The sequence below is a fragment of the Lynx rufus genome, unplaced genomic scaffold, assembly GCF_022079265.1.
Source record: "Lynx rufus isolate CCGP_SWC_20201006 ecotype Redwood Valley unplaced genomic scaffold, mLynRuf1.p SCAF_3, whole genome shotgun sequence".
Classification (NCBI taxonomy): domain Eukaryota; kingdom Metazoa; phylum Chordata; class Mammalia; order Carnivora; family Felidae; genus Lynx; species Lynx rufus.
Window position 1 is genome coordinate 117,090,735 of NW_025814845.1, and position 17,475 is coordinate 117,108,209.

The following is a 17,475-nucleotide window of genomic DNA, read 5'->3' on the forward strand; positions in this document are numbered from 1 at the left end:
ATTTTCCAACCTAATCTCTGATGTCTTTAGGAGCTGAGAAGCATTTTCAATGCAGGCACAGCATCCTCTTTTTGCTTCTTTGCCCCACTCCCCTGGCCTTGCTGATACCAGCTAAGAACTAGGTATTCGGCCCTTCATTTCATACCACTTCACCCCTCCTGCGTTCCAGTTCTCACCACACAGACTTGAGACAAGGAGAACAGCTCGGGAAAAGGAATGATGTGGGGACCAGTTTGTCTCAAGTTCCCAGTGCATGTTCTCTGGCCTCTCCCACCCCCACCATCATTCCTGAGTGGACAAGAGCTCCCTTCTCCATGCTGGGCAGCCTCCTGTGATTCGTTCATCCCCTGTGTTGCTGGGAAGACAGGGACGATGGAGAACAAATACAGATTTTACAGAGAGACCACAAGGGCCAGGCTCCATCAAGTTCAGAAGGCTCCTCCTTTCTAAATCCTCCAGAGAGAACTAGAAATATTTAAATGCTGAGGCTTAAGGGGCGCCTGGGTGGCGCAGTCGGTTAAGCGTCCGACTTCAGCCAGGTCACGATCTCGCGGTCCGTGAGTTCGAGCCCCGCGTCGGGCTCTGGGCTGATGGCTCAGAGCCTGGAGCCTGTTTCCGATTCTGTGTCTCCCTCTCTCTCTGCCCCTCCCCCGTTCATGCTCTGTCTCTCTCTGTCCCAAAAATAAATAAACGTTGAAAAAAAAAAATTTAAATGCTGAGGCTTAAAAAAGGGGGGGGGCAACATAAAACAGTTTAGGCCTTAAGTCCTAAGTAAGGGATGGGATGATCTGAACGAATCTGCCTACCACAAGGAAATTTATTGAAACAAAAAGAAGGCACCGTTTCTAAAATCCAAACTCTACAGCGTCTGTTTTTCAGTAAGGGTATCCCATTGACATTATGCTCAAAAGTGCCCTTTAAATGTTTCTTATTTTCTGGGGTACTCATTTTCCTGGGATACAGAATGGGGCTGTATCCAGAGGACTGAGCATGATTCACACCTGAGGGTCCTTTCTGTGGTCAGAAATCTCCCCAAATCTCCAAACGCCTAAGGTGGTGCCTTGGAAGAGTGGGTTGGGGGAGAAAAGAGAAACTGATGGGATGTGAGTGAGTCTCTGGACTTTGAAAAAGTAGCAGAAAGTTGTGGGGGGGTGCTGAGACCAAGGGCTGGGTGAGAGATTTCTCAAACTGCTGAAGGAATACTTCCCCCAGATTCTGCCCTGCTCTCTGCCATGACCGCATCTGTCTGTCCCGGGTGCTTGTGTGTTGGGTGGGGCAGAGGTGTTCCCGTGGAGGAAAGAGGAGGGTGAGGAGGGAGAAGAGAAGAAGGAACCAGGACATGAAGTCAGTGTGAGTTGTTTGCTTGTTGGTGTCCTAAGTTTGCTGAATGAGTGTCTCTCCAGGGGTCCTCTGATCATTAAAGAAGTCTCTATTCATGACAAGATTAATATCCAGGCAACACCTTCCTAACTCTTGTCAGAAAGCAGGCCCATGTTTTATAACCAAATTTGTGTTCCTCACAAAGTTTTAAAGTTTTGCCTAGCATAAAGGTCTAGAAAAGCCATTGTCACATGAGGAAAATGTTTACAAAATAACATTTCAGTCAGCTTCAGTGTAAAATATCCCATGTGAACTAATTATTAGCTGTAGTTTGAACATGCTAATTAAAACATAAGAAATGGTGAGTAGCAGTAGAGATAAACAGATATGAGATCTGAATCTCAGCTCCAACATACTGGGAAACCTTGGACAGGTTACTTAACCTCTCTGAGTTCTATGATTTGTAAAAGGGGCATAAAAATACAACCTGATTCTCAGGCTGGTGATCACTAATTCTCATAGGGCATGGAAAAGTCAAAGCACAATGCTCTGTATCGTTATATATTTCCCTAGAATTTATTTTAAAAGTTGCAGAAATTATAAAGAGGCAGCCATTGGGTTGGGAGGCTCATGGCATGTATTGTTTGGCCTAAAGTGTATTTTGAAAATTAGGACAATTCAAATAAAATCAAGACCTCCAAGTTCTTGAACAATCAAAAGGTCTGGCAACAATGGTTCCTCATCTCCAGTGGCAAAGAGGCTGGCTCGCCACCAAGAGGGACCTTACCATCTAGTGCCCCGAGGCCACGTTTCCCCACTCCTTCACCCCCCTCCCACTCGGTGTCTGTCTCACATGCAGTCATGTGTGCTTGTCACCCACTCTAGAGCATCTTCTTTAAAAATACACCGTTGGGGCACCTGGGTGGCTCACTCAGCCAAGCACCCGACTTTGGCTCCGGTCATGATCTCCTGATTTGTGAGTTTGAGCCCAGCATCGGGGCTCTACACTGACCGTGCGGAGCTTGCCTGGGATTCTCTCTCTCTCTGCCCCTCCCCCACTCACTCTTGTGCTCTCACTCCCTCACTCCAAATAAATAAATACGTTAAAAAAAATAAAAACACACCATTATTCTACAGTTTGGCCTCTATACAGGAGACATGCTTTGGACAGCTTGATATTACAGAAAGCATACAGTTTCATAGTCAGATATGGATGCCAGTCTCAAATTCCACAGAGATTTCATGAAACCTGATGTCCCTCAGCTTCCTTATCAGCAAAATAAGGGAAAATAATTCCTGCCTCTTTGGGTTGTAGTACGGTAGCTGTTATTACCAATAGTAATGTTGGCAAAAGGAGGAAAAGAGCACATGTCTAAAGATCAGGCAAAATGTCCTAACGTTATATGTAACTAAGGTACCACTAACAACTGGTGATCACTAATTGAGAGGTCTGCATTACTTTTTGGAGGAAAGAACAACTTTTTAAAAATTAAACTTGGAGGGGCGCCTGGGTGGCGCAGTCGGTTAAGCGTCCGACTTCAGCCAGGTCACGATCTCGCGGTCCGTGAGTTCGAGCCCCGCGTCAGGCTCTGGGCTGATGGCTCGGAGCCTGGAGCCTGTTTCCGATTCTGTGTCTCCCTCTCTCTCTGCCCCTCCCCCGTTCATGCTCTGTCTCTCTCTGTCCCAAAAATAAATAAAAAACGTTGAAAAAAAAAATTTAAAAATTAAACTTGGAATTAAAAGCTGTAGATTAGCAAAAAATGTCAAGCCCCAACTGTCTTCCTATTAGAGATGCATAATCAAGGGTTTACAAGTGAGATAATATGCTGTCTAGAGTTTGCCTGAAAATACTCCAGGAAAAAAAAAAAGTGACTTAGATGAAAGAGATCAGAAAAATGTTGATAATTGTTGGGACTGGGTGATGAGTTAATGGAAATGCATCAGGTTATCCTCTGAGTGTCTACTGTGCTTGAAAATATCTATACATTAAAGATCAAGAAAGAAAAACATTCACACCAGTTGTTGATAACGTATCGCCAAGGCCGAGCATGATGCCTGGCAAGAGATAGGCACTTATAACATTATTTTTTAATGTTTATTTATTTTTGAGAGAGAGAGGTCGAGAGAGAGAGAGGTCAAGAGAGAGAGACCATGAATGGGGTAAGGGCGGAGAAAGAGGGAGACACAGTATCCGAAGCAGGCTCCAGGCTCTATGCTGTCAGCACAGAGCCCGACGTGGGGCTTGAACTCACCAACCGCGAGATCATGACCTGAGCCGAAGTTGGACTCTTAACTGACTGAGCCACCCAGGCACCCATAACATCTTTAAAGATTTTTTCAATAAATGGAGGGGCGCCTGGGTGGCTCAGTCAGTTAAGCGGTCGACTTCGGCTCAGGTCATGATCTCGCGGTCCGTGAGTTCTAGCCCCGCGTCAGGCTCTGTGCTGACAGCTCAGAGCCTGGAGCCTGCTTTGGATTCTGTGTCTCCCTCTCTCTGACCCTCCCCTGTTCATGCTCTGTCTCTCCCTGTCTCAAAAATAAATAAACGTTTAAAAAAAAAATAAATAAATGGATCAATGGCGTTTCTTGTATCTCCTGGGTCTTCCCTCACTGACACAACTGTAGTATCTTCTTTGCTGGTCTATTCCTTCAGCTCTCCCCAGTTCAATTTATTGCATAGGGAGCAGAAATAATGTACTTAAAGAAAAACTCCCCTCAGCTTCCAAGGTGCTGTTGAGTGCCTTGCAAATCAATCAGTGCTTTCAAGACTCCCCGCGAACCAGTCTCTACTGGACCACTGACCTCATGTTCACCAGTATATTTACAATTCCATCTCCATTCTATCCAGACTAACCCCACTGGCCCAGGCTTTAATGCTAGGGAGTCACTTTCTAGCTGTGTGGCTTGGAAAACCTAGCTCAACCTCTCTCAACTTACAATTTTACCTTAAAATGGGTTAACTGGTACCTGGTGGGTTTGTCTATGAAGTATTCGTCACCCTGCCTCACACAGGGCAGGCTCTCAGTGAACGGTACCTTTTGTGGTCATCAGCAATAAGCCTAACACATAACTGCCTGTCCCGCGCAAACTTCTCCCTGTGTTTTAGTAGCCACATCCTTTTCTTTCCTTCTTTCCTTCTTTTCCTTCTTTCCTTCTTTTCTTTCTTTCCTTCTTTCTTTCTTTCTTTTTCTTTCTTTCTTTCTCTTTTTCTTTCTTTCTTTCTTTCTTTCTTTCTTTCTTTCTTTCTTTCTTTCTTTCTCTTTCCTTCCCTCTCTTTCTCTCTCTCTTTCTCTCTCTTTCTATATTTATTTATTTATTTTGGAGACAGCACAAGCAGGGGAGGGGCAGAGAGAGGGGGACAGAGGATGGGAAGTAGGTTCTGCGCTGACAGGGTGACAGCACAGAGCCCGATGTGGCGCTCGAACTCACAAACCTCGAGATCATGACCTAAGCCGAAGTCGGATGCTCAACCAACTGAGCCACTCAGGTGTCCCTAGCCACATCCTTTTCTATTAGCTAGCTTCTCTCAGATTAAACCCACCGGGTTGGGTCACATTGAACATGAAGAAGCTCTGTGGTGGTCGTGCGCCTGCCATAAGGTCCTGTATTCGTGTGTCCCTGTGCTTTCGAGGAGGGACATCTTGGTCTACGAATAAAACCTGAAGGCTAGGGCTTTGTCTTTTACTTCTGTGTAACCCTGCAAAACTGCAGAGCCTCACACACAGGGCCCACCCAGAAGAAAACTGTCTACACAGTTCCTTCAGAGAGGGTCTTGGGAGAACTTATAATGAACAAGAATTGCTCCATGAGGTGTTTATGAATAAAGTTATCTCCACTCATCAGGAGAAATTTCAACAATATCAAACCAACCTCCAGCAACCTGGATTAGGCCTTGATGGAATCTTAAAGCTGAAGGTACTTTCAGTATTCCTCCTACCTTTCCATTTTACTGGCTAATTATCCTGAAGCACAGAGATAAATGTGTTGCATGCCTTAGAAAACTGGTGTCCTGCCTGAGTTCAAACCAGGTTATAACCAGCTTCTGAGACTAGTGGCCCCATTCTGCATCTAGGGCAGTGATGCTCAGCCCTCCCCGGGCACTGGAACCCTCTGGGCGACTTTCAAAAAATACTTAGTTTGTAGGCCTCATGACGGAGATACAGATTTAACTGGTCTGGGTTGGAGCCTGGGAATTTATGTTTTTAAAAGCTTGACATGGAAAAAAGTTGTAAGTGGTTTTAACGCACAGGTAAGATTGAGAACCACCAATCTAATGGTTAGGAGGGGAAAAGGGAGATGGGCAAGAGTTTGTGGTGGTCTCTTTAGGCTGATTTGTAAGGCACTGGGGAGCCATTGGAAACTTATGAGCGGTGCAGTGACATGAAAAACGAAAAACAAAAAACCAGTCATTATGCATCAAAAGACCAGGTAATACAGGCATTGGCATAAATAAAAGGGGCTGTCTGTCCAGGCAGAGGAAGGAAACTGCTGCTGTCTCCTGCGACAGGATGTTTGGCAGCCAAAGGGCCACCATTAGCGATCAGCCAGACAGGATGTAAATGGAAACCAGCCCTTGGTCTTGTCTCCGTTCTCTTTTCTTTCCCATTAAAAATGGGTCAAGTGCTGACCTCAGCATGATGTTAGCTTATCTGCTGTGAAGAATAAAGCTAAGTTTCCACATACTAAGCTTTATTACTCTGGTCCAGAATTTTCTTAACAATAAAGGTTTCAGGGGATGCCTTTTAGAAAAACAACTCACAGCTATAATAATAACTATTGCCTTTAATTACATGGGCTCTTTTTCTAGAAAAATAATCATCCAAAATTTCCAACAGAGTATTATCCCAAAGTCCTGAGGCAGTGATGTTTTTTTATTTCGTTATGATAATAACCAGTTTTGGAGAGACTGAGGTGAAATACTCATCCTTAATCTCTACTAGCAGAAATATAAATCAGGTCAATCTTCATGGAAATTGGACAGTGTATGCTATGAGCTTGGAAATAATTCATACTTTTTGATCTATTGCTATAGATCTATTCCTCAGAAAGGACTCTAAGAAAATAATCAGAGATGTGATATTTGCATACAAGTTTATCACACAATATAGGATATATCGTATGTGTGAATATATATAAATAAAGAGTGCTGTCTTTATTGGTCACACTGTCTAAATACCTGGACAAAGAAAGGAATCAGAAGTCACTGGAGGCTAATTTGGAGTTCTCCTGTTACAGTTCTCTGTTTTCTGCAAACTCTTCATATATGTATGTAATAGCATAGAAGTTTGCCATAAAATATTGAAAATTTGGAAGCAACCAAAGTAAATGTACAATGAAAGTGACCAGTTAAATAAATTTTGGTACCTCATTAAACAAAATATTAAGAATCTATTAAAATTATGACTTTAAATAATAATATATTAGAGAGTGCTCATGGTATATTTTAAGTGAAAAATGGGATGTTACAAAGCACTTTTTAGTAGAGACTTATTTTTTTAAGTGCGTATTACAAATATAAAAATCTACTTGAGGGAAATATAGTAAGTATAGCTGATAGAATATAGTTTATTTTTCCATAGTTTCTACATTTTTAAAAATAAACGTGCATTACTTTAATGATTCTAAAAGACACAAAAAATGTTTTGTTCTCAACACATATTGAGTGTCAATGAAGTTTTTTAAAAATAACAAATTACCAGTCTTGTCCCCTTTATGAGTGAAAGGGCATATGTTTCTGAAAAGATTTCTGGATCTATACCAATTATGTTTTAAAGCACCAAATTTTTTATTCTCTTCAAGAGAGGCTTTCTGACCTCAGCTTGTCCCTTGCTATTTGTCCCTTAATCCAGGCTGTTACTAGTTGTAATGCTGAAAATCATAGTCATACATTCCCAAGATATCCGTGAGTACTGTGCTCAGCAGAATATTCATGCTCTTTCTTAATGATCATCTCTATAAAATTTGCACAGCCAAGGATCAGGAAATGAAGAAACCATTAGGTATTATGGGCACTGAGTCACTGGGGATCCACAAACCACCAAACACTACGAAGCACATAACACTGGTTCCTTCACTCCTAGAAGCTCATTAGTTCTATTCTGAGATTCAGGGCCAGATCCAGGGTCCTCATGAACCAAAAAGCATCCTCCCCAGCCAGGTCAAGCTATTTGAGAGAAATACCAGGACTCTGGTTCATCTCTAGGATGGTACAGGCTATTCCATGTGTCTTGAACTGAAGAGAATTGGCTTGTTCTCGTTAGAGAAGACCTGAGAGTCTTGGCATGAGAATAGAGAGTTCATCAGTGTGTGCAGGTTGACTTTAGCATGCTTGCTCTCGAAGCCCCTCCTCAAGACACCCAGAGCTGAATCTGAGCTGCTACTTTGATCAGGCTTCAGGGTGGGCATGGCAAAGAACCAGGGGGCAAGAGCTTGTCATGCCATCTGCTCTATGGCATTAGAGCCAGCAGGGGCCATGGCCCCGTTCAGTCCCTATCTCTGAAAGTCAAAGCCGTCAGCTGGAAGGCAGCTGCTTGCTTTGGCAATTAGTTCTCAGAAGGTGAAAGGAAGCACGTATATCTGTGGTTAGCAATGGAAGTGGGTGCCACACATCAGTGTCTCCCTCTGCACTCTCAGAGCACTGTACCACTCAGGTAGGGAACGAGACCCACCTCATAGGAAGTTCTGATGAGTCTGAAGATGTCCACTTCAGGGTAGGGTTCCACGTCATCACTGAGCAGGGAGTGGAGGTGAGGGATGGGAGGCAGAGTGCTGTCTTTATTGGTCACACTGTCTAAATACCTGGACAAAGAAAGGAATCAGAAGTCACCGGAGGCTAATTTGGAGTTCTCCTATTACAGTTCTCTGTTTTCTGCAAACTCTTCATTTTAAAGCATACTTCATCTTAAGTATTTCCTTAAGAACAGAATAAAGTCTTCCTAACTTCTAAAGATGCAGCCTATGAAAATGAATCCTCAGCCACAGACAGAAGTGGGCATTATGCTGCACTGAGCCAAGTAAGACTCACGAAACCAAGGGGAAAGAGAGAAGGCAAGTTCAGAGAAGGAACCGGAGGGGTTTTCAAAGTGAGGCTTGGTCTGTTACCTTCCCAAAACGGTCATGGCCTCCCCGTCGTCCTTGCAGCTCAACAGTTTGTCCACATTTGCATCCAGCACGGCCAGGGCCAACTGGAATATCACCTTGATTCCTTCATAGAAGAAACAGTCCACAACCACAACCGCACTCTCAAAGGGCATCACGCTGAGAAAGAGCGTGAGAAACCAAGACAGGGAGATGGTAGAAATCACGCCCAGGTCCTGCATGCAGTCGTAGAGCTGCGGGACATAGTCTCGCGCCAGTTCCTCGAAGACACCCTGGTCGACCAGCGCGCCTGCAGCGGAGGTGGGCACAAAGGGTCGCAGGTGAACCCGCTGCACCTTCTCACCCAAGAACCCAATCAAATGACTTGACTAAAATAATCCAGCTCACAATTGCTGCGGGGACGGAACTCAGCTCCCTTCTCTAACTGTTCTGCTGCTACCATGTTACCAGGTACTAAGTTATTAGACCAAGGTGTCAACATAGCTCAGTCAGCAGATTAGTTCTGGGTGTTTCTTCTCTTTCCAGAGTCTTCCTGTCCTGCTTCCCTACCACAAAAGGGCAGTAACACAATGGTAAGGGTTGTTGGATAAGTCAGTTTAGAAAGTTTTCATGATATATAATTATTCGGCTAGGCATGAAATGTATATCTAAGTAGCTCCGTTTCCTGGCAAACTCATTTAAAAAACAAGTTGCTTTGGGGCGCCTGGGTGGCTCAGTCGGTTGAGCATCCGTCCGACTTCGGCTCAGGTCATGATCTTGCCATTCCTGAGTTCGAGCCTCGTGTAAGGCTCTGTGCTGACAGCTAGGAGCCTGGAGCCTGTTTCAGATTCTGTGTCTCCCTCTCTCTCTGCCCCTCCCTCACTCACACTCTGTCTCTCTCCATCTCTGAAAAATGAATAAACCTTAAAAAAATTTTTTTTAAATAAAAAAATTAAAAAAATAAAAAAACAAAATGCTTTTCTGGATGCACAGTCCCCACAAATGAGTTGTTGATTTTAGTGAGAGGTTATTTTTTTATTTTTTTAAGTTTATTTGAGAGAGGCGGTGGGGGGGGGTGCGGAGCACAGTGGGGAGGGGCAGAGAGAGGGGGAAACAGAGAATCCCCAGAAGGCTCCTCACTGTCAGCACAGAGCCCAACATAGGGCTCTGCCCATGAACCATGAGATCATGACCTGGGCTGAAATCCAGAGTCAGTAGCTTAACCCACTGAGCCACCCAGGTGCCCCTTAAATGAGTGTTTTTTAAGCTCAATAGCATTCTAGGAGCACCTGGCTGGCTTATTGGTAAAGCATGTTGATCTTGGAGCTGTAAGTTCGATCCTAACACTGGGTGTACAGATTACTTAAAAAAAAAAAAAAATCTAAAAAAAAGCATTCCAGTTGTACACACTCATTATCAACTTACTGGCGTTTCTGGAGAATTTTTCCAATGAATCAAAATCAATGAATCAGTATGAAAAGGTTTAGAAATGAAGAGCACATAAGGCATACAATTTACTACACTAGCAACAAAAAGCTTGTCCTGCTAAAGGGAATGTCTAACACGTGAGAGGATTATAAGGAGTAACAGTAATAATCTGTTTAAATGCTTACAGTCATTGTTTGCTTTGCCATGAAACCAGTTCTGAAAAAAACTGCAGCAACTTAGTTTTGCATACATTTTTATATGATCTTTTTTCTTTTTTTTGCATATTTCTGTTCTCCACAGATGGCATCCTTTTCATGAAAACATTTTTTGCCAAATCTTTTCAGGTTGATTGACAGCTGACATGTTTGGTGCAGTTCACACATGCCACAGAGTGACACCCACATCAAATGTTTTCTAAAATAATTCCTGTAACAGTGATACATGCATATTCTCTTACGCTCCACGGGGCTCCTTTGTGTACAATCTTATATTAATTCAAGCCCTCTCACTCCCATTTTGGGAAACTGGAGTTGTCTAAAATTCTTTTGGCTAATGGTGACTGGAAATGGTGTTCTAGCCGGTATCTTGGCTCTAGAAACACCTTCGTGGGAGCCGTGGGTCAAAATGTTAACTACATCCCGCACATACCAACAACTCTGGTGTTGTAGTAATCGGGAAGCATGCGTTCACACAAAGCCACTAGCAGCCAGAAAGCTTCCTCCTCTTTGGCATAAAGCAGCAGCACTGATGTGACAATATTCATGGCCTAAAGGCATGAAAAAGGCTGTTGTCAAATGTATTTTAAATACATCATACACGTTAGCATAAGAAATCTTGCTGACCTAAAGAAAATTACTGAGTTTGTCTCACAGGGCCAGCAAACTTTTTCAGCAAAAGGCCAGATAATAAACATTTAAAGGCTCTGCAAGCTAGACACACATATTATTCCAAAGTTTTGTTTTGCTTATATTATTTAGAACCCTTTAAAAATGTACAAACCTTTAGTCCTTGATCTGGTAACCGTTAAAGGTCTTTATGAACACTAATATTCACCAAGGACTGAGCCCCTGCACACAGGCAAGCCCTTATGCAAAAACTTTGCCCAAAGGCTGTTTGACAAAGCTTGTTAACCTGTGAAAACTCAGTGTTTTCAATCCTTAATTCATGAGGTAAATGTTTCCTTTTTAATGTTCCATAATGGTTTCTATAACCAAGTACACATGGCCTGAGGCTCTCCTCTGAGAACAATAAAACCTTTCAAATTTGGCGTCCTCACCCACTATTTCCATCTGGATAAGGACGGTAGTGATATGTAACAGTGATTTAGACTCCAAAGGAACCTACTTTATTAAAAGATATTATCACATAGCTCATAACCACTCAAGGCTCAACTATTTTAATAGTCCTCTTAATTAAAAAGAGGAAGATCAAAAGATAAATATGAATTCTGTAATTGTAGAAGCCAACTAAGTCCGGTACATCTTTTGATCTACAAACCAGTAATCGTTCATCAGACTTCTACAACATGCATACCAAAAAAGGAATTTGGGTCTAATAGGCTTTTTCTTGTAAGTCTTAATATTTTCCCAAGTGAAATCATTATTAAAACTTCACTTGAGAATTAACCTGACGATTCTAGTACATCACGGTTGGTTCCTTAGGCATTTAGTCAAGGTAAGTCTGAGGGTCTGCTTTATAACAGGCTCTAGACTAAGTATTGGGGGATGGGTAGGAGGGGAGGACACAGCGGTGACAAGTTTCACAGGGCTTAAATGTTGATGTCAGAGAGACAGAATAAAGATGTAAACATTAATTAACCAATTTGGGAGTATATTTAAATGAAGTGCTATCAAAACGGTAAAGTAATGCAGTACAGGAAGACCTGTACTGTGTGTGTGTGTGTGTGTGTGTGTGTGTGTGTGTGTGTGTGTGTAGAGGAATTAAGCCTACTTTAGCATTTATCTATTTATGTATTTTTGTGTTAAGCAGTCATTTAGTAAAAAATACATTATACCATCTTTCTGGATTTGGGGCAAGTTTGAAGTATTTGTCAACATATTAAAGGTTGTATTTGGTTATGATTTCTTTTCACATCTTTTTGGAGTACCGTTGACACAGGTTTATACATTATGTTATGTTCACAAGTGTAGTTGCCATCTGTCCCTACAGATACATTGATACATTGCTATTACAATATTACTGACTACATTCCTTACGCTGTGTCTTTTATTCCTGTGGCTTATTCATTCCATAACTGGAAGCCTCTATCTCCCACAAAAATACGGAACGCTTCATAAATTTGTGTGTCATCCATGCGATAGGCCATGCAAATCTTCTCTGTATCACTCCAATTTTAGTATATGTGCTGTCAAAGCAAGCCCAGATTTGCTTTAGCTTTTAGCTGGATGGTCAGGGAAGGCCTCTCTGAATATATGGCCTTTAAGTCTAAAGACATATAATCTTGGAGCTTTTCAAATTGTGGTATATGTCCTAGTACAAGAGATAATTTTAGTTGGTATGGGGGCAACATTTTTTAAATAGAGGATTAGACATTTATTTTAGTGTGTATTAAAATATAATCATAGCATAAAAGAGTTCTATTCTCAAGGACGTTATTACCTAGGATGCAAAGTAGGAGCACTGTGGAACCGAGAATCCAGAATCACAGGCCTGGTGCTCAGGCATGCTCTCTTTTACCTCAGGGAGGGATGAGGGGTGGCTCAGAGAGTAATCAGAAGCGACTTTCCAAGGTCACCCAGCTACATGGTGTTGGATCCAGAAAGGGCATCCTTATCTCCTGGCTCCTCTGCTCAGTGGAGTGGCCTCAACTCAGGGAGATTTTGCTCCCCAGGGGGTATTCAGCAATGCGTAAAGACATTTTGGTTGTCCCAACTAGGGGGTTCTACTAGCATTTAGTGGGTGGATGTGATTAAATGTGTTATTAAACGGGAATGTTATTAAACATCCTACATCCTACAAAGCACAAAGAATTATCCAGTCCACAATGTCTACAGTGCTGAGGCCAAGAAACTTAGGTGCAGGGATGGTTCTAGAAGTTAACCATTCTTCTTTCTTCTTCTCACTTACTTACTGGTTAATAAACAATTAAAAAAAAAAAAAAACTAAACCATCTGTGTCATTTACCTGGCAATATCCTATATTAGGATTTCGAAAAGCGTAAGCTGTTAAGACTCTCCGTAGAGCAGCAATGCCCATCTCATTCTGGAAAGCTGGATGTTCTGGAAGGGAGCGGTGTAAATCCCTCTCGATCTCCTCCGTGGCGAGATTATACTTGCCCATGGACTTCTCCACTAGATCTTCATAGTACCCAGGGTGTGTGGCCTTCTCATTGATTGCACCTAGGAAATACCCAACAGATACAACGTCCAAAAGTGCAAGCCCTGCCCTCGGTCTGCAGACATGGCTTCCCAACTGAACCCCTTCACGTTCCTCACCGCTCCAAGGACACTTGCGAAATAACAATGACATCCCACAGACGTGGGCTCAAAGAGCTCCCGAGGCAGGGGCTTGCAAGCGAAAAATCTGTGTTCCACAGAACTTCCAAGAACAATCCTGGGGAGCCACTTAGGGGAAGAGTAAGCCGAAGCCTCCCCGTCTCAGCCCTCCCTCAACCAGAGCAGCTTTGCTGGTACTTTATTGGGGTTTTCCTTAAGATTTCACTTGAAAAGGGAAGTTTTGTCTCTCAAAACGAGTCTACACGCTGCTTGCTGAAGCATAAGCGTTGAAGAGTCCAAACAGCCATACTGAAGAGTAGGAGGAGGTGCTACAGCATGTGGAGGGGTTTGGAGAAGTGCAGGGGGGTGGGTGGGGTGGGCATTCCTAGCAGTGAGCCACCCTCATGGGTGGGAGTTTCCCAGGTGGTTGGGATGAGGATGAAGAAATGAGTTGAGGATCACTGGTTTGAGATCCTTGCATTTTAAGATTCTTAAAGACAGAAAGCCCTATATGAGAATATCTAAATCAAAATCTACTTAAATACAACTTAGGTAATTATAAATTCCCTCTCTCTCTCTCTCTCTCTCTCCCCACACACACACACACACGCACATGTTAAACACACATACACACACTACAACACAGGACAGACTGATCTGTATTTCATTGATTAGAAATTAGAGCCCTTGGGATGGCCTGGGCCTTGTCAATGACAGTCACCCGGGGAGACAGGCTTCCCACTCACACTTACCCTGGATAAGGCAGTCTGGTTGACAGCAACTTAACACTGGCTTTTGCTTTGTTCTCAAGGGAGATTTGCAAAGATATCTTACCCTCTGGCCTGCACTTCACTTCACAGGATACACTGAGCCAGGTCCTGGTACGATGGCCCTGAGAGTCACGAGGAGCAGGGCAGCACCCAGGCAAGGCTCCCCTACCAGAAGCTGGGCTCTCCCCATGGGTGGGCTGGCTTCACATGCACCCCACCTCCAGGGAGCTGGATGGAAACAGGGGCTGCTGTCTACCCAACAGAGGCAGCAGGGAGCCTGCTCCACCCTCGGGCCTCCATCACCATTAAAGAAAACACTGGATCTAACTCTAGATGCGTCTCTGCAACTGTGCTTGTGTACCACTGTGTACTGTTTCTTGGTGCTGACTTTGAGCTTTGTTTTCATCAAAAATGTGGCTGTAAGTAACTTCTGATTTGAACGAGGATGAAAAAGAAATTTTGTATTTACAATGTCAACGATCTGAATCAAGTTGTGGAGGTGACTAGTTCACCAGACACAAGGAAGACAGAAAACCGGACAGGAAGGCTCTTCTTGGTCTGGATTTGTGTAATCAGAGATCATTTGACTCAAATTTGGATTTCTTTTTTTTTTTCTTTTAATTTTTTTAACATTTATTTATTATTGAGAGACAGAGAGACACAGAGCATGAGCAGGGGAGGGGCCAAGAGATGGAGAGACACAGAATCTGAAGCAGGCTTCAGTCTCCGAGCTGTCAGCACAGAGCCCGACGTGGGGCTCGAACCCACAAACCGCGAGATCATGACCTGAGCCAAAGTCGGACGCTTAACCGCTGAGCTACCCAGGCGCCCCTCAAATTTGGATTTCTAAATGAGGAGCTAAGGCTGGTCTACTGAAGGACAACGAAAAAGCCATATGAACGAGGATAGAACAAACTAGTTTTACATGAAACACATAAAGCCAATTATTTTTCAGGATTCTATCCCCCAACTGCTGAGATGTTAATACATCTCATTACGGGCAATTACCATTTGTATTTACTTTTAGAAAGAGCTACAACCTGTTTGTTTGTTTATTTAAGGCTGTCCTGTAAGTCTGGTAACTTTTCTTCTAATTTTAATGTTATTTTTAAAATAAAAGGTTTTGATAATGGCACTCGTGTCAGACCATCTTAGTTTCATATACAAATATTCAAATAAGCTTATTTAAAACAATTACATTTCAGGCCTCTAACCAGGTAAAGCACCTGATTTACAAAGAGTGGTGACAACAAAAAAACGCCCTGGATGTTCATGACAGAACAGACCCCTAGATGCTTTCGGCTGGGAGGAAGGTATGACAGGCCTAGCTGAAGAACCTCTGGTCTCCAGCAGGGCTCAAAGGTCTGACCCCACAGGGCTGTGTCTGGGCAGGAGCCTGGAGGGGGACCCAAAGGTCCATGACAACCCCCTTCTGTCCTTCCTGGCATCTCCAGCTTGGAGTGTAAGTGTGACCTGGGTGGGCCTTCAGTTCTAGTGCACGTTCTGGCCTCCCCTTCGCATCTCCATGTGATAACCAGCAAATGCAGGAGGTGGCAGAAACCAAGCCCGAGGCTTTCTCATTCCTCCCTCTCCCCACCTTAATGAGGGCTCTGAGCGTGTGCCACACTTACCCATTTTCAACGAAGTGGACACAGCTGGGAAAGGAACAAGGACTTCAAAAATCACAAAGAATCATACTCTTACCCTTCAGGATCTCTCTTCTTCTAAATAGCATTAGTGAAGTGATGGAAGAGGTTATGCGGATTTGGGGGATGGGGGCTTCAATATCTGGGCAGGTGTATATGCGTCCTGTGTTTTTATCGAGGGACTTCAACACTTTGGGAAGGAAAGGGGATTTAGTGCTGAACTGGAGGACTGCATATCTGAAAAGAGCCCAGGTGCATGAGGGAAGGCAGAAGGGGCGCGCTGAGGTCCTGCACACCCTGGGGCCAGTACGCCTCGCCCCCCACGCCTGTCCATACCTGACAGTAGCAGCCAGAGGTCCCCCCGCATGCTCTCCGGGATGCCCTTCAACACCAGCTCCCGGGTCTTTTCTGTGCGGTACATGCAGATACCTTGCCCATACTCGGCAAAGTGAATCTTCCAAGCTTGCTCCTTCAAAAACTCTTTGGCCTGAAAGGGATAATGAAACATGACTATGTGCCAAAGCATGTCGGGGACAGACAGGAGAAGTTGGATGGAAGGTCAGAACATCTCCCCTGGTGAATGGAGTGGTTCTGTTCTGGACAGAACTCAGGAGAACAAAGAACTCAGATTCTCTGCAGTCCTTCCCTAATTGGACACCTGAACCACAGCCTCTGGTCCTGCCTCGAAGCTTTCTAGACCAGAATCAGAATTCCACTTACGTGAAACAGGTCAGCAGAATGCGAATTGTCTTTATGGCTTTATATGTACACCTCCGAGTGAAAGTGAGCTGACGTTTTTTAAACATGGGCTGAGAGATTACGTACTTATTTGTTGGCTGACTTAAACACTCAAGACGAGATAAAAACAAATGTCACCTGTAACTCTACAACTCATCTCCTTCTTTGAAGAAGCTGTTCTACAATCGAATGAGAGATTTAGATAAAAATCTGCTGCGCTTCTAGGAAAATGTTTCTTTACGGAAATATTTATCAGTTTACTTAGATTACAAGTATTTTTAAATGTTATTGCTCTAATATAGAAAAGTTTCAGGCAAGGGCAGGAGGCACCCACCAACTTCGGGTTGAATTCCTCGGGGGACCGCCGCCGATACATGGTCATCAGGGTCTGCGTGGCTGTGGGAACGCTGTTGCCGTTCAGGTTGAACTGGCGCTCTCCATCGGCCTCGGAGCTCGTGCTTCTCTGAGGGCTGGAGGAGACAAGGCTGCTGGGCCGAGAATACACCTGCCGATGCAGAGAGGGACAGACAATGAAAGGGACAGACGTAGAAGCTACTTCTTCAGTGTCCTCTGTACAGACACCAACAGCTACATCATGGTTCCCAAAATGGTTCTTGCTGTGTGAAGACGCAGGAGGAAGGCAGTAAGGCAGCATTTTGGCGGGGATTAGCAGGTTTGTGGGTCACAGAACACAGAGCTTCAGTGCTGAAAACACGTTTCATCTAATTTCCGATGCATTTTTGCAACAAACTGGTTGACCGTTAGCCTCCGATTAGCATGCAGGCAAAGCATGATGGGGCTGAATCAACTGCTTATTGACAGAGGGACCGCCTCCTCATGCCCACATGAGCTCAGACCGGGTAGACAGGGGCAGGGATGTTCCTTGTGAGGTCACCATCTTTACAATTATGTTTTAGCTGCCAATTTCCCTGGATGTTGGTCCAGGGCCTAATTCAAAAGGGACACAATAGGTATTTTTTATCAGAATAAAATCATCATCACGATGTTGCATTTCAGATTTGAGACTTTATTTAGTGACCT

At 43.8% G+C, this 17,475-nt stretch overlaps 1 protein-coding gene and 1 non-coding gene across 2 annotated transcripts in view; both read right to left on the minus strand.

Annotated features, from left to right (window-relative positions):
* Nucleotides 1-17,475, minus strand: part of TBC1D9 (TBC1 domain family member 9) — a 118,576-nt gene that overhangs the window by 20,182 nt on the left and 80,919 nt on the right. The window contains exons 8-13 of the mRNA XM_047090910.1: nucleotides 16,769-16,939; nucleotides 16,033-16,183; nucleotides 12,970-13,184; nucleotides 10,474-10,591; nucleotides 8,422-8,707; nucleotides 7,989-8,118 (exon numbers count right to left, since the gene is read on the minus strand). Of these exons, the coding sequence (XP_046946866.1) occupies nucleotides 7,989-8,118; nucleotides 8,422-8,707; nucleotides 10,474-10,591; nucleotides 12,970-13,184; nucleotides 16,033-16,183; nucleotides 16,769-16,939 (1,071 nt within the window). The remainder of the gene's footprint in view (nucleotides 1-7,988; nucleotides 8,119-8,421; nucleotides 8,708-10,473; nucleotides 10,592-12,969; nucleotides 13,185-16,032; nucleotides 16,184-16,768; nucleotides 16,940-17,475) is intronic.
* Nucleotides 12,101-12,202, minus strand: LOC124521406 (U6 spliceosomal RNA). Its single transcript, XR_006964501.1, has one exon. It is a non-coding gene; the product is annotated as a U6 spliceosomal RNA (small nuclear RNA).